This window comes from Sminthopsis crassicaudata, chromosome 1 (assembly GCF_048593235.1).
Source record: "Sminthopsis crassicaudata isolate SCR6 chromosome 1, ASM4859323v1, whole genome shotgun sequence".
Lineage (NCBI taxonomy): Eukaryota > Metazoa > Chordata > Mammalia > Dasyuromorphia > Dasyuridae > Sminthopsis > Sminthopsis crassicaudata.
In genome coordinates, this window is record NC_133617.1 from 591,879,626 (window position 1) to 591,905,855 (window position 26,230).

Below are 26,230 nucleotides of genomic sequence, written 5' to 3' on the forward strand. Positions count from 1 at the left end.
TTTTATCTCTTCCCCACTTCCCTCTTTTCAGTTACCTTTTATGTGTTTGTCTTCTCGCATTAGAATGTAAGCTCCTTGAGGTCAGGGACCACTTTCTTTCTGGTGTTATTTATGTTCTCTTCTGTGGCACATAGTAAAAGTTTGATAAGTGTTTATTAACTTGACTTGATTTAGGGATTAAGTAAAGGAGGACAGAAATAATCAGTCAAAATTATTGATTTAAGCTTTTACTATATGCCAGGAACTATGATAAATGCTGAAGTAAAAAACAAAAGTTCTTCTGCTTCTCAATAACTTATATCCCAATGGAGAAGCCAACATATACTTTCAAAGAAAAGATGTGATAAGCTAAAAGACCAGGAAAAGTGATGAGTACTGTGAACTCCTTGAGAGTATAGTTTTTTGTTGTGTTTTTTTCATTGTTTGTTTGCTTTTGCCTTTCTTTGTTTCACTAGCACTTAGCACAATAGCTGGAACATAGTAGGTGCCAAATGTTTATTATCTGAGGATGATGGAAGTAGCTTTCTCTCTCTCTCTCTCTCTCTCTCTCTCTCTCTCTCTCTCTCTCTCTCTCTCTCTCTCTCTCTCTCTCTCGTGTGTGTGTGTGTGTGTGTGTGTATTCATATCTATGTAGCTATGTATAAATGAAAATGCATAATTCCAAATTTTTGATAGTGGGGAACTGATATAATATAAGGCCCTTCAGGGGAATTTGAAAGAGGGATTGGCTCTAAGTTCTATTTTGGACACATTGTGAATTTAAGATGCTATCTGGACATCTAGGGGGAGCTTCCCAGAAGTCTGATGGTGATGAGAGACCAGTCTCTCTGAACAGTGGAAATAGATTGTAAAATATTACGATGACATATGTTAGAAGAGATATAAATGCACCTTCAAAGATATGTATAATTGGTATCTTTGTGGCTGGGGGAGGTGCATATTAGTAAATGGATAGTGAACTACCAGCTCTCTGGACAAAGTACACAGTTCATTTTGAAATTTGATCTTCATCATTAGCATTTTCTCCAACACTTTCTTAAGTCTACATAATCAACAAAACAATCATTCAAGCCCTGACTTAAAGTTTAATGATTTCAGAGGTGTGGATGCTCACACTGAAAATTTAACAGTGGTTCTGGCAAGCCAGAGTGAATTAGCTCTAGAACACAGTGTTAGGTAGTGAAATTAAGAAATGGCAGACTTGCTGTTCAAAGGCTGAGCTGTGATGGTTTTGGTTTTCGTTTTTGGTGGGGAGAGAGAGTAGTGCATCTAAATCTGTTATTTCAGTGAGGAAATGCCCCCTACGTGTTATCATTTGGACAGTTAGTTGTGAGGTGCATTGACCTATTAAATGACTGGCCTACTTTCAGGAGGCAAGTATATATCCTAAGGATTTGAAGTCTTCTATACTACAAGGCCAATTCTCTTTACTATGTAATGATGCTGCCCTAGTATCCCAGAAATCTGTAAAGACCCATAAGATATGCAGAGTGTGAGGTATGGATTTATTGAATTCAAATTAATGAATATTTATTAAGTACTTACTATGTGCAAGACATTATGCTGAGTGCTGCATTGACTATGAAGGATTTATGACAGGAGACTCAACAATGGCATGGAATGAAAAGATGCGGATGGATTGTGATTTGAACAGGATAAAAAGGGAGTAATCATGTCAGTTATAGTTCTCTTACCATATAGGCTGGTTATTTGTGCAGATGAATAGACCTCCTTGGTGTCTGATTGACTAAATCAAAAAGAAAAAGAAAATCTAGATATGGCAAGAAAATCATGATGTAGAGGAAAGAATGGTAAATTTGGAGTGAGAAAATCTGAGTTTGAATCCCAAATTCTGTTACTCAATACATGTACGTCTTAAGTCAAGATATTTAGTCATCACATTTCTTCTAATGTGTAGTTGAGGTCAATGACTTAGTTTGGACTAGAGTTGGTTGGGCTCAGGGAAAGGAATGATTACATTGGAGTATGGGATAGTTAGTTGGAGATCTGACCTGGTGAGCTCCAGAGCATGAGGATATTCAACATTCAGTCACTCAATAAATGTTTATCAAGCACCTACTATGTACCAAGCATTGTACTAGCTAGGGGGATCTAATGATAAAAATTAAACAATCTCTGCATTCAAGGAGTTAACGTTTTATTGGGAGAAACACTACATGTAAACACAAAGCTATTAAAGTTTAAAATGCACTTAGATTTTTAGGGCAGCCTGAATATACATAGTTATGCAAAATAAGTACAAGTAAAGTGAGGATGGAGCTCCATGGTGTAATGGATACAGTGCAGGGCTGGAGTCAGGAAGACTCATCTTTCTGAGTTCAAATCTGATTTCAGACACTAACTAGCTATGTAATCCCGGAAATTCACTTAATACTGTTTGCCTCATTTCCTCATTTGTAAAATGAGCTAAAGAAGGAAATGGAAAACCACTTCAGTATCTTCATCAAGAAATCCCTCCCCCCCAAAAAAAAAGGTCATGAAGAGTTGGACACACCAAAAATGACTATACAACAACATGAGGACGAAATCTTAACAGGTTCCAAAAGAGCATCAGGAAAGGCCTCATACAAGAGAGAGAGGGCACAAGATAGACTTCACCAACTTTCCCATTATGTTTAGAGCTCATGGAGGTGGTAACATCCCCTTTAGTGCTGGAAAATATCTCATGATCTAGATCTGGCAGAGGTAAATTTCCAATGACTGTTGTAAAACATTAGAGAAAAACAATAATTTTGTCAATTGATCGGACCCTTTAAAATTCAATAAGTTCTTTTGGCCTTCTTGATGCTGACTGCTTTGACAATAGACTTCTGGCTTGATCATGGTATATATATGCAGAATAGAAGCATGAGTGAGATGGTATTTGGAGCTGAGTACAGAGGTGGTGAGCATGCATGTATGTTTCTAATAGTATGGTTCCAACTTCAGGAGAATGCAAGCTCCTTGAAGGCAGGAACAGTTTCATTTTACCTTTGGATTCCCGGAGCCTAAAACAGTAATTAGAGAACCAAATATCCATTCCTGTCCTACTTTTGACATCTATTTGCTGTGTGATTATAAATTCATAAAACCCACAGTCACATCTCTGAGATTATAAGGTACCATACTAACATTGGTAGGGGGAGTTTTCCCATAGTGAGTTTTGTACACTAATAAAATCATAAGCCTTGAACCCTCCACTTCCTGTTTCCAAATCTCAGTGCTGAGGACATAGTAGGCATTCCAGAAATATTTAACTTGAATCAATTCCTCCTTTAAGATTTTCTGTCATTGCACTGTGACATGAAGGTGACCTTGAATTCTCAAAGATTCTTGTATGTTCTGGCAGGTGCTGTCAAGATAGAAGAATTTAGTATAATGAAGTATCAATGAAGTATGATCCTGGTAAGATTTGGAGAAGTTCATTACCAGAACTGGAATTATGAGTTTTTATGACCAGGGCAACTCATAAGATGCAAAGGACTTGTGAGGTGCATAGGTAGAAACTCTCAGTGAGGAAACTATGTATTATGAAAATAGGAAAGTTTGTTTCTAATTATTAAATATCTTTGATTTATTCACTATTTTTGATTTACCCATGCTTTTTCCTTGAATATGAACTATATGGTATTTTTTATGTTTTAAAGTTGAACTTCTAAGATGATCAACAAACATTTATTAAATGTTGACTATGTATCAGGCACTGTGCTAAGTGTCAGGGTTACAAAAAAAAAAAGACAAAAGACAGTTCTTGCTCTCAAGGAATCAGAGTTTAATGCAGGAGACAACGTGAAAACAATTATGTACCAACAAAAGATATTCTGGATAAATTGTTAGTCTAAAGGGAAGGCAATAAAATGAAGACTGGCAAAGACTTCTTATAGAAAGTGTAACTTTAGGTGATGTGTGAAGAAATCAAGGAAGCAGGAGGTAGGGATAAGTATGGAGAGAATTTTAGTCTTTAGATCAGCCAGTGAAAATGCCGAAAGTCCAGAGATGTAATATTGTGTGGGAGAAACCCATTGTCATTGGATCACAAGAGTGCTTAGGGAGAGAAGTGAGGAGTAAGATATAAGAAAATGGAAAGTAGAGCATTTGTGAGGAGCTTAAGAAAGAAGAGTTATATATTTTTTGATATTTAGTTAAGGCCTTATAAAGTAAGAAATGGATGGGCATGATTCCAAGCCTCAGGGTGATGTTATTGCCAATGTTGCACAAAAGTGTTTGGCATCAGAAACAAGCTAGTCGTGAACCCGGTCTTTCACAGGGTTATTTTCCTCTCTGTTTTTTTTAAATGCTAAATCCTCAGTAGATGGCAGCATTGTCAAACAGAGAGCCTTCTTATGGTTTATAGGGGAATTGGAGGCTCAAATGACTAACTGGGAAAGCTTTAGAATTTCCCTCAAGGGCTTTAGTTCTTGAGGGTCACATTAGCTGTAGTGAGACTCAGAGACTACCATCATGGATATATAGCATGTTAGTTCTTAGAAATGGCCTTTTCTCTCACTTTAATCTTCCCCTGTCTTTTGGCTGTTTCTTTACTGCCTATCAAATTATCCATTTCTCCTCCATTAAAACAAACAAACAAACAAACAAACAAAAAAACAAAAACAAAAACAAAAACAAAAAAAAAACCCCGTCATATTATTCACCTATCCCTACCAGTCATCATCTTCCATCTCTTCTGCCTTTTGTGGCTGTGCTTGTTGAGAAGCTATGTACCATAAGTGCCTCTATTTCCTTTCCTCTCACTTTCTTCCTAATTCTTTGCAGTCTGCTTTCTCCCTCATCATTCAAATGAAAGTGCTACATTCCAAGTTCTCAGTTGCCACATCTAATGACATTTTCTAAATCCTCATCCTTCTTAACCTCTCTGTACTTTTGACACTGTTGATTATCCTTTTCTCCTTCCAATTTTCTTCTCTTTAAGCTATTATCACACTCCTAGTTCTCCTACCTATCTGATTGCCCCTACTTGGTTTCCTTTGCTGCATCTTCATCTAGATTATTCCTGATAATGATGAATGTTCCCCAAGGTTCTGTCAAGAATCCTCTTCATTTCTCTCTATACTATTTTGCTTCTTGATCGCAAGCATTCCTATGGATTCAATGATCATCTCTATGTAGGTGATCCTCATCTATTTATTGAGCTTTAACCACTCTCCTGACTTCAAGTTTTGCATATCTTAAACATCATAAATTCAGTATGTTCAAAACTGAATTTATTATCTCCCCTTCCTCTTAAATAATACCTCTTTCTAATTTCCTTATTATTGCTGTGGACCTCAAAATATTCTGAATCACCTAGATTTGTAACCTCTGTGTCGTACTCAACTCCTTATTCTTTCTCTCACTCTACCCCCATATCTAATCTGTTGTCTTTGGAAGATTTGTCATAGGTGCTTCTTCTTTCCTCAGCCACTGGCACTGCTCCTTATCATCTCATTCCAACTTTGAGAGGAAGACTAGAAATAAATGATAGGACAGAATACTTGGGTGTTCTTTTCAAAAAGGTTCTCTCCATCTCCAGTTCCCATTGGCAGACCAGTGATCTTGTGGCTGATGCTTACAGCTGCAGTTTCCTGGAATTCAATGTCACCAAGAAGAAGAAGTTGGGGAATGGGAAGGAAGGCAGTGGGGTGGGAGAGCCACATAGAATAGTGGGATTTCTAAACCTTGTAACTTTGGAGTTGTTCCAAAATTGGAGTCAGAGAAAAGTATGGAGATAAGAAAGATAAGTGAAAGTGGTTTTCAAGAGCTGGTTATTAAAGTTTCAATGTTACTATTTTCATCTGGTATTGGCAAATGTTACAAATATGGACAATATTTATTGTTTTGCTGATTACCTAAATATAACAAAGTTATAGAGAAAATGTTAACAATGTAGTCTAAACTTAAAAGTGAATTGTGAGCATATTTTTCTTTCTTTCTTTTTTAAACAGAGCTGATTGTTAATATTTACCAACTTCCTTATAAGAAGAAAAATGCAAATTCCTTTGTTTGCCATTCTAACATGCTTTTTTTCCTGACTACCCTTTAATCCATTATATCTATTGCTGTGCATATTCCCAAACATTTGTTTATTTTTTAAGAAAATAATTGATTCTCCCAAATGGGACAATGTTTTTAAGCAGTAATTTTGTGTAATTGAAGTAGTATTTCAGGGGCTAGAGTGCTGCTAGAGAAGTTATCTCTTCCATATCATGGTTATTAGGAGCATGGCATCCTCACAATTTAGAAAATGCATGTAAGAATTTTTGGACTTCCTTTTGTACCAGAGAAGTAGTCTGAATTATCATGGTATTGAAAGATAAAATATGTTGACATTATGTAATACATGTATATATTTTATATATTCCAAACTTTTCCCGTCATCTACTGGTCTTCTCATGTTGTCTATAGCTTCTACAAAACTCTGAATTATTATGTATTAAAGGATAAAATACATTGACATTATGCAATACATGTATGTATTTTACGCATTTCTGAATTTCTAAAATTTTTTATTTGTTGTCTATTGCCTTTCACATGTTGTCTGTGGCTTCTGCAAAACTCTCCCCAAATTCCCATTTAATTTCTCATACCAATCTGTGATATATCAAAATCCTGATGGGGGAAGTCACAATATGGAAGGGATAACTGTCACCAAGTCATAAAGGCAAGAGATTGGATTTGGGGGTGAGGAGGAAAGAATGAGGAATTGTAACCTCCATGTTACAAGCCTAGATGACTCAAGACTATTGTGGTGGTCCACCATGATAAGAAATAAGTAGACTTTAAGAATACCTGCTCTTGGGGCACCTAGGTAGCGCAGTGGATAGAGCATCAGCCCTGAAGCAGGAGGACCTGAGTTCAAATGTGATTTCAGATACTTAATACTTCCTAGCTGTGTGACCCTGGGTAAGTCACTTAACCCAAATTGTCTCAGCAAAAAGAAAAAAAAAAAAAAAAGAATACCTGGATTTAAAACCAGCTTCTGTTCTAAGTCATTTAACCTCTAAGTATTTCAGGCAATTCCTAAGTTATAGATGAAAATCACTTTTCATTTGAAATAATGGGATTCTTTTTTCTTTCTTTTTTTTCTTTTGAATACTTAGAAAGGCCATTATTGGATCCCAAGAGACCAGGTTCAAGTAACTCTTCTGTTTCACAGTGCCTCAGGAAACTCCTTAAGACTACAAGTTGTAGAGAAGGTACAATCCTCCACTAGTAAAGGAAGTCACTCACTAGGAGCTCATCATACCAATGAAATCATAAATCCATTTTCTATACTTATAAATGATCAAATAATGTAAGAGAGCAGTCTAGATTCAGACCAATATAGTTTGGCTAAAAAAACAAATTTATTACCTGGTGGTCAACACTTAGTTTATGGACTTCCTCAAAATGATTTAGGGTCATCCCTGCACAACAGACATATAGTCGGGCTCAATAGACACAGTCAAATTCAACAGACATACAAGAAGGCTCATTCTCCTTTGGCATAATCTGCAGCATCAACTTTACACCATTGTAAATCCATGTAAGACTTCTATGGAGAAACAAAGACTTAAGCACATAATGGCAAACTGTAGGGTTTTAGCTTGGGTTCTGGAAAGCAGATGATTAAACATAGTTTCCTCTTCTTGTAGAGAGTTAGGAGACCACAAGTACAGAACTTTGCATATCCTGTCACATGTGTAGTTGTGTCATTTGGTTTTGCATAACCATTTTTCTGGATTACCAGGAGAATTCTAAGGAAGGTTTAGTAATTCAGGAAATGACTATATAAAGAAACAAAAGACATAAATGAAAAAAAGAAGAAAGAAAGAAAGAAAGAAAGAAAGAAAGAAAGAAAGAAAGAAAGAAAGAAAGAAAGAAAGAAAGAGAAAAAGAAAGATAGAAAGAAAGAAAGAAAGAAAGAGAAAGAAAGAGAGAGAGAAAGAAAGAAAGAAAGAAAGAAAAGAAAGAAAAGAAAGAAAGAAAGAAAGAAAGAAAGAAAGAAAGAAAGAAAGAAAGAAAGAAAGAAAGAAAGAAAGAAAGAAAGAAAGAAAGAAAGAAAGAAAGAAGGAAGAAAAAATAAAACAGGTCAGAGACTGACCTTGGAAAAAGATGTGTATGGCTCTTTTTCTTCCTAAAGACAGACCAATATCATTCCTGATGTATGGTAAATAGTGTTGCCTGTGCTGTCTCCCATCTAGTTCAAAAATTTTCCAGACCCAGAAAATAAGGAAAAGGAGATAAATAGGAATCTTTTAATTCCACAGGAATTTTTTTTCTGGGAAAGGGGCCAAAAAAAGAAAAATGGTACAATCTACATTGTGTTAATGGGGAGGAGGATCAGAAGAAGCTTCCCTCCTTGTCCCAAAATACTGCTTCATTCTTTCTATCTTTCGTTTATAGAATAATTGGACCCTAGATGGGATCCACTCTAGGCTGGCTGAAAAGTCACACAATCTACCACTCTCTTCCCAGTTTTCCAGATGAGAAAACTGGGATATAAAGATGGTAGCTGACCTGGTCAGTCACCCAAGGAGAAAGTAAGGGGAGAAGAAAAGAAAGGAGAAAGCCAGGGCTAGTCTGATTCCAAATCCCATGTGCTTTTCTAATGGTAAGACCACTCACTAAGCAGGGTCAGGGAATTTTCTATCTTCATAGTCACCTAAAATGAGACAGGCTTTGCTTAACTAAAAAACTTTTTATTATCAATGTAAAATGTTAAATATTTTACAATCTGAGCTAATTCCAGCATGCCCTATTCGAATTAACACTATGCTGATGTGCAGACACCATGCTTTGAATTTCAATTAAAAATGAAATGTGATAATAATCCAATTTTATATTTGAGGGTAATTGTATAGTTGACTACATCATTTCCTAACTGGATTATGTTATTCTCCAAGAAGTTGAAAAAAGACACCATTGGATCAAAGGAAAATAGTTACTCTTATGCTCATATGCATCATACGAAGATATCAGTATTATTGTGTATTTACAAATTTTAATAGCCTCCATATATTTTTTAGCATTACAAATTAAGATATTGATATATTGATGCTCTTGGATAAATTCTGACAGAGTGGAAGACTAGACATGAATGACATCAGAGAAAGCAATAGGAGTATAAGTTCTCTTAACAATATTACTTCTAGTGATTTAATAATGTTGAACACGGTTTTGTAATTTTAAATATATTTCTATGTTTAAAGACTCTTTCATATATGATAAAGTATTAACATTAAACTAGTAAGAACTATAATTATGCTACTGTACATGAAATCATTTGAAATTTATATAATACATAAAAAACTTAGAATAACTTTAAAATCATAATTCTTGCATCTAGTCATTGTATGGTATAGAGCAGACATGCACTAGGTCATCTAAAAAATCCTTTTAAAAACACCTTCCATTTTGAATCTGTTCTCTCTCTGGTTCTTGATATTAATTAAAGTGTAAAACTCTTAAAAAGGGAAGAAAGAAAATTAAGAGGGAAGTATAGAAAACATAGTCATAACCAATAACTGTATGGTTTATCCATCTGAAATGCAAATGACAACTGTTTCTTTGATGATCTGGCTTTCTTGGGGGAGTTTTAATGGAAATTGTCTAGCTTGAGATGAGGCAGCACAGACCAAAGAATCTTCTCTTCCGTCTTCTAACTAGAGGATAAGGAGTCAGGTTCAGGAGGCTGCTGTCATCTGTCAGGGGGAAAAATGTATACATGAATGCACTTATTTTTTTTCCATTTTGTTTTATTTTTAAGTGAATAAACAGTTATCATTTCTTTGTTCTATATCTCCTAGAAAAGAAAAGAAAGTGAAATTCTTATAACAAATATTTCTAGTCAATTAAAAGAAATGCCCACATTTTCCACAGCCAGAAATGTCTGTCTTCACCTGCACTTTGAGCTCATCACCTTTCTATCAGGAGGTGGGTTAGCCCTTTGTAATTAGGTTTGCTCATTGTATTGATCAGAGATCTTAAATCTTTCAAAATTGTTGTCTTTGCAATACTATTGTTATATACATTTTCTCTACTTCTTTCCTCCTGAGTTCACACACATACACACACACATATACATATATATACACGTAAAGATATAAATAGATAGATAAGCTACATAGCTTGTACATATATAGTTATACATATATAGTTGTCTCCTTCATTAGAATGTGAACTCCTTGAGGGAAAGGATTGTTGTTTTGTTTTTGTTTTTGTTTTCTTTTTCTTTTTCTTTTGCTTTTAACACTTAGCAGAGTGTCTGGCATATAGTAATTCAATAATTTTTTGTTAAATTGATTTGCCTGCTTCACTTTGCATTGGTTCATACTACACTTCCTAGGTTTTTCTGAATCCACTCTGAATGTTTCTTATGACACAATGGTATTTTATCACAGGCACAAATCATAATTTCTCCCCAACTAATGAGCACCCTCTCGTGACCAGTTCCTTATTAAGTTTATACACTTAGAGACAAATCAATTGTTTTCCAATGAAATGGCTCTAAGAAAAAAAATCCATCAAAAACCTATTACATTTTGACTAAGAAGTTATCATATAAAAGGCAATCTTAGAGAGGTCCTGTCTTTTTTTAGAAAACTAATGTTGTAGTTTCTGTCTTCTCCTCAGCACCTTGGGATTCAGATCATCTACACAATCAATCTTGCTTATTGGCTCTATTCACTAGCTGAATTTCAAACTATTACCATCAGTATTGCAAAGAGCTATCATTTTTCAAGGTACAGGATGTGCTATTTTAGCAGCAGTATGGAGCAACAGGACAGAAAACAAAACCAGATAGATAAGGAGTTCAAATCTCATCTCATATACTTTCTATGTTACTCTGGGCAAGTTATTTAAACTTCATAAAATCTTTGTTTTAGGAACTTCAGAAATAATATAGTCAATCACCTCATTTTTAGAAATTAGAAACTTTATTATTGAATGACTGGTCCAAGTTACATGTGTCAGAACATAAGTTTAAACAGAGGTTTAAAGTCTTGAAACTATAAATTCAGTTCTGCTTCAGTGTCTTCATCTATAAAACAAAGATTATAAGAGCAGCTGCCTCATATGTGCTCACAAGGGAAATAACTGAAATGAATGTATAATACTTTATAAATGTGAGGTATTGTCATCATCATCATGGTGGTGGTTGTTCTGCCAATGCAACTGAAATCTCTTTCAGTCTTACTAAATATGTTGATGTGTTACTATGGTTAGTAAAATCCAACACTTGGTGGCCACTATTATAATGGCATACCTTTTCACACTTAAATAAGATGGTCTTTGAAAGAAGGGCACACAGCATTCAACTTCAGACTCCTGATTGAAAGTTAAAGTTCAGTAACATTTGACAGGTTTGGGATTAGCATTTTGTTCCTATAGTCCCAGAAAATTCTTGCTACAATAATGAGGTATCAGAGGAGGAATTCAGTAAAGCTTATCATCAATGAACAATAGCAAAATGGAAGACGAAATCAATTGTTTCTCCACCCAAAACATAGAGTACTCTAGTGACTGCAATAGGTGACAGAGGAGGGATCTCTATGAAATCAAAAGGATCCCCAAAGCAATAGTGTCCCTTCTTGTCCTGGACACTTCCAACTACTTCCCAAACACAACTCTATCCACTGGTCTGGCCTTAGAAGTGTGTGAATTTTTCCTCTTTAGAGATTCAGCCTCACTAAGTGATTCTTTTTCTTGCGCCCAGATTTATAGGGGACAATCCCAGTTCAACTTTGCAGAAAGACTCAGGATATTTAGTTGGATGAAGGGAAGGATTATATGGGAGAAGGTGCTGACTGGTACTTCAATAGTGCTTTGTATCTTCAGAGTCTAGCAAAGTGCCTGGAACATCAAAGGCTGATTTGCTTATTTTCTGATTGATTGATTTCTCATCTTAATGTCTGGATCTGAAGGCTTAAGAGCTCATCAAGAAAGAAAAATGAGTCTTGGCTTTGTCGTGTCCTCTTAATTAAATAGAGCTCCTTTCCTTCCCTTCTCTTCCTCAAGGCTTTCAGTCAAATGTCATTCCTATTTGTAACTTGTACAACCCAATGGGGGCAATAGTATTTCTGAAAAGAGGCTTTATACATTCAGATGGAACTAGGAGGACAGTACAGAATTAGGGGAGACAATAGGAAATTCAGTTATGCAGATCAAATTAATCAAACAACCCGGTTTCTTATACTTCATAGGTTTAAATACTTTTAACTTAAAATCCTTATTACAGAACCTTCCAAAAAACCCAAAAAACAAAAAACAAAAAACCCCACCAAAATCCAGTGCTTATTCCTCTCAGAATAAAAACAATCCACTGTTGTTACCATATTGGAAGCTAGAAATAGGACATCTTTTATACTTTGACTTCCAGCTAGTTAAGATACATAAAACAATGTAACATATTGTAATAAGATGGTTTTAGGGATGACTCATACCACAATTAAAAACAGGAAGAAAAATCATTAAACCTCATCATAATCATGAACATTACACTTTCATCACCAACCTGATATATATGTACATATATATGCACATATATGCATATATATACCACGTAAATGCATATTTGACATATTGCAGTACCTTAGAAACTGCAATTTTTGCAATAACTTTTTGCAATAACGCTTTGAATCCTGAATGAGTTTTTGGCAATCCCAATCTAGCAAGTAATTTAAGATTCTCTGGCTTATGTTCATCACATCTATAATAATCTTTTTATGAGGAACAAAGATCTTAGCATTTTCAGAAGCAGGTGTTTTATTTTTTAATAATCGCCTATAAAATGTTTTCTTTGCTGTAAAGGAGTTAAGAAAATTACTTTCTCTGACCTTTACATACCTTTATATTTGACAAAATTTGGCACAGATACATGACTTTATTGTTTTTAAACAAAGAGGAATCACATGTATGTTTTTATAGGAAAGAAATTTATATAAGCAATGTGTAGATAGTCATTCATTGATGATTTTTCTCTATGCCCTACTAGAAATTGGCCACAAGGGGTCCACCCACTGTGTTGAAAGTTTTTCTTTTGTTTTTTGTTTTTCTTTCTTTTTCTTTTCTTTTCTTTTCTTTTCTTTTTTTTTTTTTTGTCATTTTTGACATCTCAAGAATACTATTTTCTCTAACTGTGCTAAATTTGTAAAGCAGAAGAGATGAAGGAGGAAAGAATGAGGAGTGTATCTATGGGACAAAAGAGAAAAGAATACACATGCAATCTTCTCATTCGTAAGTTTTTCTACATGGACAGGCAATCCATCAGTGAAGGGAATATTTAGTTCACAGATCCACTGTAGTACCACATATAATCACATTTTGTTTTTAGATATAAGGCAGAAGATACTTTCCCTTTAAAGTACTTTTCTTTCTTTAATGTCAGTGTGTGTGTGTGTGTGTGTGTGTGTGTGTGTGTGTGTGTGTGTGTGTGTGTGTGTAATGAGGGGCAGCCACAATCTATGTCTCATTTCTCTTCCCTGTTCAGTCCACTTTAAGTATCTAACATTTGTTTATTCACAAATGGGAAAAAATTGATGAGAGAAATGAGATTTTAGTTGCTCAAGATTTTAGCAAAGTATATGCTCTCAGTTAAGAATGACTGATGTTTTAGGACACCTTTGCTCCACACTTGTGATACCTCCCTTCCACAGATCTCATGCGTCATGATCATCATCTATGGTTGAAGTGACACCAAAAAATCACAACACTTTTGCCAGGACTTCTGAGCAGCTTCTACACTGTGGTGAGCTCAGCACTTGGATCTGAGACTGAAATTCACAAAGTGGTGACTTACAGAAAGAACTGTTTGAGATAAATGAGATGAATTGAAACCAAAGGAAAGCTCTGCATGGACTAAAATTTTCTCTCTGAATAGGCTATGAGTGAGAAACAATGGGGGCAAGGTGGCAAAATCTCTAGGTTAATTCTCTAGGATATTTGGCATCTGGTGGCTAAAGAGGCTGTTTCAATCCATGCAGTGGGGCTCGTTTAGATAAAATAAACTAATGAGACCATTCCAACTGTGCAACAGCAGTGAGGTCTCAGGATATTCATCTCTAACATGAGGCTGATGGTGCCAGTCTCATCTGCCTTCTCAGGGTTGGTGCAGGGAGCAAAGCTACAGATAATTTATGTTGTGTTCTCTGCAAATGTTTAGGCCCTTGTAACTAAGTGAGTTGCTGTGAGGGAAAAAAGCCAAAAGGCTGGCTTCAGTCCCGGTTCTGTCTATGTGACAATTTCTGCAGTCCTCAGTTTCCTCTTTGTATTATTAATCATTAATAATCCTACTATGCTATCAACCTCAAGGGGTTGTTGTAAAGTTTATAAAGTATATAAATATAAGATTTTTATCACAGACAATAAGTTAGCTTTAGAGTTGAGTTGTGCTTCTAGGTTCTCTTCACTCCATTGTGTCACTAGTTCCTGTAAGTGTGACCCCTCTACCTCAAATCTACCTGAGCCCATGTTGTGATGCTCCTAGGCTTCCTCCTCCAAGTTCTTTTCCTTTTCAAGGTGAAGGTTTAACTTTTCCAGGGTAAAAAAAGAGTAAAATGGAAAAATAGGATTTAAATTAAGGTCCATTGGTTCCATAGTCTTCTTTCTACTAGACCCACTATCTCCACATTGGGTGCTACTTCTAATTCTGAGCTCCAGTGTATGTGAAAATAACATTAATTATGATAACTCATTTTCATTTCTAAAGTTACATAGAATTTTTTCCTATAGCAACCCTGAGAAGTAGATTGTAGAAATGCTATTATGCTCATTTTTCAGATGACAGAATAGACTCAGAGAAGTTTTGAGAGGTCCAGAGTCACACAGCCAGTAATGGTTTATGTTTGCACTTGAGTTCAGATATTCCAATTCCAAGTTCAGCAAACTTTCCATTATCAATCACTCAACAAACATTTATTTAGTGCCTTTTATGCTCCAGGAACTCAAGGCAATAGATTTTTATTATTAGTCTTTGTGTTTCATTCTATTGAATTCTATTAAACTGCAAAATCTTTGTAATGAGAATTTATAAATTAGTGCAGATGAAGATGTAAAATCTCTGTAGCATAAGCTGAAAACATAGATATATAACATAATTCTTCAAAAAGTTATACCCAAAGAATAGTGTCTCTTTCACATGCCTCCATTCTATAAGAGCTATTCTTCCTTAAAAGATAGCCTACTCAAGAAGGGACTTAAGATTATGGAGCATTTTTGCTGAGCTCAAGAAACACATGCTTCTAAATAACTTTAGAAAATATGTCAAACTGAATTATGAATGGAATAATTAACAAAGAGTCACTGTGAGTCATTTTTCCATCCCAGAGTAGCAGAGGACAGAAAGTGTGCCAAACCTGGGATGGGAGCATGGAGCAGCATGTGCTTTTGGCCTTGGGGGCAGCAATAATACCAGGAAAATCCACTGTCCAAAGGGACCTGAGCAGAAATAGGACTCAGAAGACCCTTAGCACTGGAAACATTTGGCAGCTTCATCATTCATTACTTAGGCTAGTTTGCAACTCCAGGTTGAAGAGGAATTACTATGATCACAAGGGGCCAGAACCCTACCTGGATAAGAATCAGAGCACGGATGAGAAAGGCAATGAACAGATCATTCCCTGGATCATACCATTTTGGAAGTACTGAAAATTTATAGGCTCACAGACCTGAAAAAGCCTGCAGTTCAGACTAATCATAATCTCAAAGGTGAACAAAATCCAACTCTAACATAAAGTTGAAAGAAATAGGCTGTAAAAATGAGTAAACACCACCAAAAATACCATAGTAATAGGAAATATCAAGACACAAATGAGAAGACAATGACTTAAAAACAAGCAGTCTTAAGGAAAAATACACACTAAATGAAAGTCTAACAATTTCAATAAAAACTGAAGAAAGAAAAAATTTAAAGCAAATAAAAACAAAGAGGAAAAAATAAGAAAAGACTTGAGAATAATAGAAGAAAAACATGAAAAGAGTTTTATCAGTTTGATATAAGAGGCATTAGAATTGATCAAGTAGAAACTAGTGATTCCATGAGACATCAAGAAGCAATAAAACAAAGTCAAAGATTAAAAATAGCTAACCCATTTCTCAAATAGAACCTGCAAGTTTTTGGCATCCAAATAATATTTGAATGTAGAACATCTGAAAGAGTCCAGAGATGTGCATTCAGAACTACAAACTATAATATTTCAATATTTTAAAAAAATAAAAAAGGAAATAGGGGAAGAAAGGATTGGAAGAAGTAAGAGAGGAAGAATGGGACAGGTAGAATTCTATGTCAGGTGATGATAGTAACTTCAAACTTTGTCTAAGCTTGTGCAAAATTCTGGAGATCAAGGCAGCCAATGGGAGTGTTATGCCCTGGGATAATGACAGAGCAGCCCCATAGGCACTGTTGGATCTGCTAAAAAAAAAAAACCAACCAAACAAACAACTAAGGTTTCCCATTGAAGAAAAAAAAAACTGGAAAAGAGGAATTTACAAATTATACCAGGTATCAAGCCCCATAAGCAAGATTATGACGAAACTCTATGACCAAAGGGAGTGCTCACATTGGAACATACTGCTGATTAATTCTAGAAATGCACAAGGATATTGAAAGTATGTTAAAATTTGTGTCAAAAAAACACATATTTGGTGAAGAGCTTCTGGCTGCATGCTATAAATATCCAAGGTAATATTTTAATATTAGAATTAGTCATTGCCTCTTACTTACTTATTTATTGCCCTTACAAATTCATTTCATTCATAAAACATTTATTGACCACCTCTCATGTGTAAGATATTTTGCCACATAACTTGATAGAGCTTATTAAGCTTATAATAACTGAATATTCTAGGCATCTTGTTCTCTTACAAAGGAAATTCTCTGAGTACCTGAGGTTTTCTCATCCTGTTATGTCCCTTTGCCATGTTGGATCCTTCCTTCCATCACTTAGTTGAGGCAGGGGGAAGGAATTCTTGTTCAGGTACAGCTTGGACTAGACCAAACATAAGTTCTCTTGCAGTTCTGATTCTATGATTTCCTAACCCTCCCTTGATGGTATATCATACACAACTCTCAGGCTTACTCTACTCTATACTATCATTTTAGAAATGACCCAATTCTATAGGGACAGCTAGGTATCACACTGGATGGAGCACTGGCCCTGGAGTGCTGAGAAGCTAAGTTCAAATGTGACCTTAAATTCTTGCCACTTATGAGATGAGTGACCTTCAGCAAGTCATGTAGTTAGGACTGTATTGCAAAAAAAATAATAATAATAAACCAAAGCAAAAAGGAGAAATAACCAAATTCAATTTCATTCCATTTAATAAGCAACTATTTAGCACCTGGACTAGGTGCTGATGACACAAAAGCCTCTTGGATATTATTTGTACTGGCTAGGGATGTCCACAAGCCCAAAATGTACCTCAGCAACTCAGACTAGCTCCTCCCCTACCCTTATTGTTCAGTGATCCACATGAAGCAACTGTGTAGTGCTGAACCTGCCTGGATAATTCTATGTCACAAGACTGTACTCAATATAAGTGATAGTCTTCTTATAGCCAGTTTCTTAGGACCAGTTTCAGAAAAAAAAGGAGAAACAAATTTACCTGCTTGTTTCCCCAAAAGTTATTTTACTTGTCTATGCCAAAGTCAGATTTTTCTTTTCCTCCAGTGAGGAAAAGCCCATAGTTAAGAAAATTAAAACTTACCTGCTGTGGGTGCACCTCTCCACCTGCGGTTTTTTCCCCATATATCAGCACAGAAATGTCTCTTCCTGATTCTTAGATCCCATTTTTAAATGATTACAAGGATGTGAAAAACAAAACACTCAATTCAATGTCTTGATGCTTATACTGACTTTGCCAGTTGCTTGTTCTCTCCTACTAGAAAAATTACTTGGATATTATTTATATTGAACTGCTTTTGCAAACATGTGGTTCTTCTGCTACCCCCCCAAAAGGATACTAACAGGGCAAGAACTATTTCATTTTTTACTTTATTTCCTCAGCATATAGCTTAATGCCTAGTACTTAGGAGGCTCTATGTTAATCCTTGTTAAACTGAAATCAATCAAATTTTCATCAACAATTCTGAACATGATTCTTGCTAATCTCAGCAAAATGAAGGTCAAAGTTGCCCATCTTTGTAGCATGTAAGTCCCTTGTGGTTGCAATTCTTGCCTTTGGATGCATAGTGCTTAACATAGAGTAGGCACTTGATTTTTTAAAAAACTATATTCCAGACTTAATCTAGATGCAGCTGGTGACAGGTCACTGAGCAGAGCACACTGAGTCTGATGTCAAATCTTCCTAGCTATTGATCCAAGGTAACTCATTTAACCTTGTTTGCCTCAGTTTCCTCATTTGTAAAAGGAACTGGAGAAGAAAAAGGCAAACTTCTCCAATTATCTTTGCCAAGAAAACCCCAAATGGGCCATAAAGGGTATGATACAACTGAAAAGACTGAAAAACATTCACAATAAAAAATTAGGAACAATTTTTTTTTTATTTCCCAAGGTAGATATTGTCTATTGTTCATAGTATTCTAAAAAAGAATCAAAGAATCTTCCATTTAGAAAAGAAAGGAGTCTTACAAAGTCACCTTCTCATTTTACAGATGAAGAAGCTGAGAGTCCAAGAGGTTAGGGGCATGCGCAAGGTTTCACAGGAGGTTAGTAAGTGAAGGGACAGGATTCAAATTTCAGGCACTAGCTTCAGATCTAGCTCTCTCTCTCTCTCTCTCTCTTTTTTTTTTTTTTTCTTTGCAAGGTAATTGGGGTTAAGTGAGTTTCCTCAGGTCACACTGAGTATTAATAATAATAATAATAATAATAATAATAATAATAGTAAGTATTAAGTATTTGAGGCTGGATTTGAACTCAGGTCCTCTTGACTCCAGGGCCATGCTCTATCCATTATAACATCCAACTGCCCCTCCAGCCTTCTTTCGACTGTGTGTACTAGAGTATGAACATGTGAATGTATCACAAACACCCCATGACATTACATTAATTGCCTCTGAATTTATGAAACCATGAGCCTGCCTTTCAGACTTGATTCATTTCCACAGACTTGTTTTGTTGAACAACAATGGACACTAAGAGAATGTTCATCCTTTGCTTTTCTCTTCCTCTGACCCTTGGTTAGTCACCTTGAGGGCTCTCTGCAGGCTGTTCTATTTGTAATCCATTAAACACAGCAAGACGGTTATAATTAACGAAGCTCCCAATGGTACGCCAATGACCCAGAATGTGGGACAAAGGAGGAGAGAGTCTGCTGGAACAGCAATGGACTGGGTCCTAGGCTCCATCAGTCCTGACAGGCTCATGGAGAGAGAGCAAAGACATCTCCTGCATCCTAGCAGTCCTGCAATTTTTGCAGTTTTCCAGGAAGTAAGAGACAGGAGACAGGAGACAGAGAGGGAAAGCAAGAAGGAGAGGGAGAAGGAGAGGGAGAGAGAGAGGAAGAGGGAGAGGGAGAGGGAGAGGGAGAGGAAGAGGGAGAGGGAGAGGGAGAAGAAGAGGGAGAGGGAGAGGGAGAGGGAGAGGAAGAGGGAGAGAGAGAGATTGCCAAGTAAAAGTCAAAATGGTTGGAATACTGGCCTTGGAGATGGGAAGACCTGCATCAGATACCTAAGAGCTGTGTGATCCTGAGCAAGTTACTCAATCCTTCTCAGCCTTAGTTTCTCCATTTGTAAAATGAGGAGTTTGTCCAGCTCTAAATCTAATGATCTGTAATCAAACACTATCATAGGGATTTGGAGTATTTAGAAAGAATGATGAGAGAGAGGAGTATAACTTTGTGTTCACCACTATCCAGTGTTATCTCATGTAGCCAAAGTTCAAGGAGGAAAACATATAGGGCAAGCATTTCCCTTTCCTTCCAGCTCTCCTCTGTCCCAAACATATAGTTGGAGAGGAACAAAATGAAAGGGAAATAAAAACAGAAGAAAGTAGAGTGGGTTTCAGAAAGGGCTTTTACCAAGTCAGATGTAGCAAAAATTCAAATTATGCAAAAAAGAACCAGAATATTATTCCTGATCATTTTACTTCATTTCTGATCCCTCCATGCGCCCCACCTTTAGCCCAGTTTGACCATGTGTCTGTCTCTTAGAATGTCTCAACCTCTCAGTGTTCTAGGCAGTTCTTTTAGACTATAGGCTACAGAGAAAGTGCTGATTTGTAATGGGAACTTCCTATATTAGTGGAACCACAGATGTACTTTTTATTCTCATCCTTCATCTTTTTCCTTATCTTTCATATAGCAACACTGACCATGACAATAATCAAGTGGCCATAAATGGATACAAGGAATGGCACAAGGTATAGGATCCATTTCTGGATCCATCCAGTCATTTCTTCACAATGGTATCAAATATGCTCTCTAGACAATCAATTAACATTTATTGTCTTCCATGTGCCAGGCACAATGCTATATGACTCCTTTCTCTGCCTAATTTCTAATGAAAATATTTTCAGAAAGACAAAAATAATTGCTGTTCTTTAACTCCATCTAATCCATTTATATGGCCTCACATCCCTTTCAGTCTGGCTCTTTATCAGTATATCTCCATAAATCATTTAAAAATATATATTGTGATGGGAGTCAAGATGGAAGAGTATAAGATGGGACCCAGTTGAGCTCTCCCAACATTCCCCTACAAGTTACTTTAAAATAATGCCTCAGATCCAGTTTTGGAATGATGGAGCAAATTGCAGTATAATTTTCTTTCTTTATTTTATAATTTTTTTGCTGTTTTGAAGATATGGCTAATATGAAAACATATTTTGTATAATTTTACATGTATAATTTATAATGTATTGTTTGCTTTTTTAGTGGGTGGGGGAAAGGAGGGAGGGAGAGAAAGAATCCAAAACTCAAAATTTTAAAACAAAAATAATATTAAAAATAAATAAATTTTTAAATTAAAAAAAGACATATATCTTGCTGGAAGCTGATTTTATTTAAGAAGAAAATAGAAGTCTTCCTTCACATGGGTTATCTCTGTTTTCTACTCCTTCCATATTCCTATTAACAATGCTAAGGTTTCACTTTTTTGTTTTCTGTTCCTTTTATACTCCTATCAACAATGCTAAAGTTTCACTTCTCTCCCTGAGTAAGCAAGAATAAGGGACCTGGATGCTCCACAGTTCTTCTCCCTTGATATTTATCCATAAGATTACAGAGCTAAAGTTAGAAGGGACTTTAGAAATCATATAATCCAGCCTCCTCATTTTACAAAGGAGAAAACTGAGGCCCATAATGATGAAATTATTTTTTTCCCCAAGGCCACATAGTAAGGAAAAGAAGTATGACTTGAATGAGGTCTTCTGACTCCAAATTCAGTCCTTTTTAACCTCACTACATTGTTTCCTTCAAAAGCCGGATAATCTCCTTTAAACAATTAATTCTCTAGCTTAACTTTTTTTCATCCTCCATATGTTCATTATTTAGGGCTTGGGTATGATCATCCATTTGGATGACATCCTATTTACATTTATTGTAGTGCTGGCAGTAGTCACTATTTACATTTATTGTTACTCACAGACAATACACCCCCCTCCTCTGACATTGTCACCAGTGTGGTCCAAATCCTCATCATTCATCCCTGGATTATTGAAATAGTCTGCTGGCGGGTCTGTCTACCTCAAGTTTCTCTCCACTGCAATCCATTTTCCATTTAGTCAATAAAGTGATTTTCATAAAGCACAGGTCTTGATTATAATAAATTTGAGTGTTTTCCTATTGCCTCCAGGAGCAAATAAAAGATGCTCTGTTTGGCATTCAAAGCCTTTCATAACCTAGTCTCTATTTGGATAACAAGAGCAACAAGAGCAACAAGAAACTTGCTGGGAACGCTAGAAAACAGTTTGGCAAAAATTAGGCTTAGACTATATTAGTCCAAACATCTTGCTCCATATTTCATAATAATTCTAAATGGATATATGACCTTAATGGTAAAAATCAAAATATTAAAAATTAAAGGGAAGCAGATAATATACCTTCCACAACTACAGGGAAGAGATATTTTCTTAAATAAATAAATTTAAACTATAAAATAAATTTAAATAAATAAAGAGGCAATTACAAAAGATAAAATACAAAACTTTGATTATGTGAACCTGAAAGACTTCTGCACAAATGATACATAATACATAATAGATACAATACATAAAAGATACAAAACGAAGTAGTGAAATAGGAAAAAAAATCTTTGTATCAATTTTTCTGACAGGGATATATATCTAGATAAAGATTGATAGATAGAAAAATAGATTGACAGATCAATGATCAAAAACAATCGCCTGATAGAAAGTCACCAATGATATGAACAAACAATTCTCAAAATGAGAACTACAAACTATTAACTAAATGAGAGATCTAAATTACTCATAATAAGAAAGATTCAATTCAAAAGAACCCAGAAGTTTTACCCTACACTAAATGAGTTGGCAAAGATGATGAAAAATTGGGATGGCTGATGTTGTAAGGATTGTGGGGAAATTGTCACACTAATGCTTTCTTGGTAAAGTTGTGAATTGGTACCATCAATTTGGAAAGCAATAATTTAGACTAATGAGAATAAAGTGACTGAAGTGTCATATTTGCTGACTCAGAAATTCTACTTCTAGGCTTATACCCCCAAGGAAGTCACTAATAAGAAGAAAGTTCTACTATCCACCAAAATATTAATAGCACTAGCATTTTTGTTGTAGAAGAGAATTGGAAATAAAATAGATGAACATTAAATAGGGAAAGGCCAACAGATTATGTGAATGTAATATACTATTACTGTACTATAAGAAACTACAAATATGATGAATACAAAGAAGTATGGAAATAGCTACATGAACTGATGCAGAATGAAGTAGGTGGAGCTAAAAGAAAAAAACAAAATGTACATTGACCATAGAAAGAACAAACACACACACATAGATACAAATAAATCAAAAGTGAATTCAATAAAATTGCAGAGAACACATGACTCCAAAAGGAAATGTGAGAAAACACTCTCACCCCATTCCTTGGCAGAGATGTTAGTTTTATAGGTATAGTACAATGTGCATATTTTCAGGCTTTTTCTGATTAGACTATTTTATATTAGATTTTTATTCTCTTCAATTTTTTTTGTCTTAAAATATTATTTTTCACATAGAATGACTATGGGAAGAGATACATTTTGGTGATGTTAAAAAAGACCACCAATAATATCATTTTAAAATTTTATCCCACATTTTTTTTGCATATATTGTGTATATGCTTCTGCATGGTCATGTTGCTTCTCCCACTAGAATGTGTAAGCTCCTTGAAGGAAGGGGTCATCTCACTTTTGTCTTTGTATCCCCAGCACCAGAACAGTGCTGGTACATGGTAGGGGCTTCCTTAATAGATGATTGTTGATAAATTGATGATTGATTCATTACTGTCTTCCCTACTGCCCTTACTGCCTGACCATAGCTAACCAAAAAGGGAAAGTGCTTCAGTTCTATGGTCAGATTCTTAGTTTAAATAAGAGCTTTTTTCATTAAAAACCCGTGAAGGGTTCCACCACAGGATGCACTACAGAAAATCAAATTCATTCCTTCCCTCTCAAGCACTTCATCAGGAAAATGCTACAGGCCACCTAAGGCCCCATACATTTTATTTTCTCCCTTACCCCTTCATGCTGCTCAGGCAAAGCTATTCACCCCTCTCTTCATCTGTTGTTCTCACTCCCACCTCTTCACCTTCTGTCACACTGCTCCTTCTGCCTGGAAGGCTCCCCTAATTCCTGCCTGCCAAATTTTCTTTCCCTCACTAACAATATCACATCCTCTCCTAACTTGCATCATTCCTTAAGAGGAAAGAAAAATAATAGATTCTCTCTCTCTCCTGTCTCTGTCTCTCTCTTTGTGTGCCTCTGTCTCTATGGTGTGTCTCTGTTGATGTCTCTCTGTCTCTCTGTCTCTGCCTTTGTCTCTGTTTCTCTGTCGCTCTCTACCTTTCTCTCTGTGTGTCTCTATCTTTGTATATCTTTTTTTCTGTTTCTATCTCTGTTTCTCTCTGTGTGTCTGTCTGTCTTTCTCTGTGTATCTCTATTTCTGTACCTCTCTCTGTCTGCCTATCTCTGATTTTTGTTTCTCTCTCTGTCTCTGTTTCTCTCTCTCTCTCTCTATCTCCCTCCTTCCTTCCCTCCCTCCTCCCTCTGTCTCTCTGTCTCTCTCTGTGTCCCTGTCTCTGTCTCTGTGTCCCCGTCCCTGTCCTTGTCTCTGTCTCTGTCTCTTTGTGTGTTCTCTCATCTCTCTCTCTCTTCTCTCTCTCTCTCTCTCTCTTCTCTCTCTCTCATCTCTCTCTCTCTCCTTCTCTCTCTCTCATCTCTTCTCTCTCTTTCTCTCTCTCTCTCTCTCTCTTTCTTCTCTCTCTCTCTCTCTCTCTCTCTCTCTTTCTCTCTCTCTCTCTCTCTTTCTCTCTCTCTCTTTCTCTCTCTCTTTCTCTCTCTTCTCTCTCTCTTCTCTCTCTCTCTCTCTCTCTTCTCTCTCTCTCTCTCTCTCTCTCTCATCTCTCTCTTCTCTCTCTCTCTCTCTTCTTTCTCTCTCTCTCTCTCTCTCTCTCTCTCATTCCTCAATGCCATTATTATCTCAGTTCCTTTTTCTATCCAAAGCTGACTATTCCTCTTTCATTAAGAATGTCCCACTTTCGATACAAAATGGGCTACCTGTTATTAATTCATAACCTTTACTTTTGCTCCTCCCTTGGCAAGTATTTTTAAGAGCAGATTTATAAATCCATTTGAGGCTCGCTTGGTAAACAACTCTGAGACTTTCTTACATTTAAAGATATTGAAAAAATGGTTGAACTGCTTTTATTCTTAAGCCATAACTAACTATAATTGTGACAAATTCAGTTGAGGGAAGGAGGAGGCCAGTGCTACAGAAGACAGTGGAGAGGTTCTGTTGACATAGTAGACAATCCCACTAAGAGAGGAAACAACTTATCCCTCAATGACATGTCCCTTTTGGAGATGTGATTTATGCATCAGAAAGAGAATCACTATGACGTTGTTGTGTTGTACTTTTGGAGCACTTAGACAGATGTGAGTATATTTAAACAGTTTTAGTAAGAGATCTTGACTCCCTTTAGCCTTATTTATGTGATCCACTTATGAGAATGTTTTTGATCCAATTAAGAAAAGTTTCTATTCACCTTTGACTAGATTGAAAGTGGAGTTATTAAAGAGAGAATAATTGATTTCAGGGAGATAATTTCTGTGAGCATGAGCTGATATTAACATTGTTAATGGCTTTTAGCAAATCAAAAACCCTAAACTATGTTTTTTTCATTTTACTTTGCTGTGAAATTTTATCTTTTGTTCACAATTATTGTTAAGTGAAAAGTGTAAGACAGGGTATTCTCACTAGTAGAGGAAACTCTCAACCTCTCTCCAAACAGAAAGGCTTGCATGTTAATACAATGTCTCTGCCAGATTTTGGCTAAAACAAATAGTTTTTCTTCCAAATCAGTGATGGCTCTGTTTTAAAATAATTTTCATTTGTTTGTTCAGCTATGTTAACTTTGTTCCTACTGAATTTCTCTGGGACTTAGTAGTGCAGAGCTTGCATACAGTGGCCCCTAGTTACAAAAAGCTAATAATAGATCCCAGAATTGTTATAAAATGCATTGTAACCCTTTAAGTACCATGTAAATTTAGAACATCTATGACAATGATGAACAATTCAAGTGATTGAATGGCATTTATCTCTTGGATCAGACAGACTTTACTTAAAATTCTTCCTCAAGCCACTATATAGACTGTACCCCAGAGGGCATAGGACCTGTTTTGGGTTTTTTGGATCTTCTATAGTGCCTTATACATACATATCTGTTTGCTTAAAAACTACCACTCTCCCCTATCACCTTTCCCTTTTCCGCATTCCAAGGTCATTTGGAAACTTCTTCATCTTTGCTGCAAAAGGGAAACCAAACAAATAGAAATTATAGATTTAGAGGTGAAGAGACCTTAGAGATCAAGTTCAACTCTCTCATTTTACAGATAAAGAAAGTGAAGTCCATGTAGGTTAAGTGACTTATCCATCACAACTAGTATGAGAAGTAGAATATGAACCCAGCTCCTCTCATCCAAAAACTTGTGATCTTTCCATATACCACACTGCCTTTTCTTAAATTCATTCTTACTTAGTTATAAAAAGCTTGAATTAACTCCTTAAAAATGAATTTTCAAGATTATTTCAGTGAAAACATTTTCTCCCCTAGAGAAATG

At 35.9% G+C, this 26,230-nt stretch overlaps 1 protein-coding gene across 3 annotated transcripts in view; it reads right to left on the bottom strand.

The window, feature by feature from the left end:
• The window catches only part of RGS7BP (regulator of G protein signaling 7 binding protein), a 195,803-nt gene that overhangs the window by 57,687 nt on the left and 111,886 nt on the right, over nucleotides 1-26,230 (bottom strand). For 2 of the 3 annotated variants that reach the window (XM_074282414.1, XM_074282416.1), the window contains exon 6: nucleotides 8,961-9,680. The exons of the other annotated variant lie outside the window; for it this stretch is intronic. In XM_074282414.1, coding sequence (XP_074138515.1) covers nucleotides 9,589-9,680 — 92 coding nt within the window. In that variant the 3' untranslated portion in view covers nucleotides 8,961-9,588. Of the gene's footprint in view, nucleotides 1-8,960; nucleotides 9,681-26,230 lie in introns of those variants that run through there. 3 annotated transcript variants of the gene reach the window in all.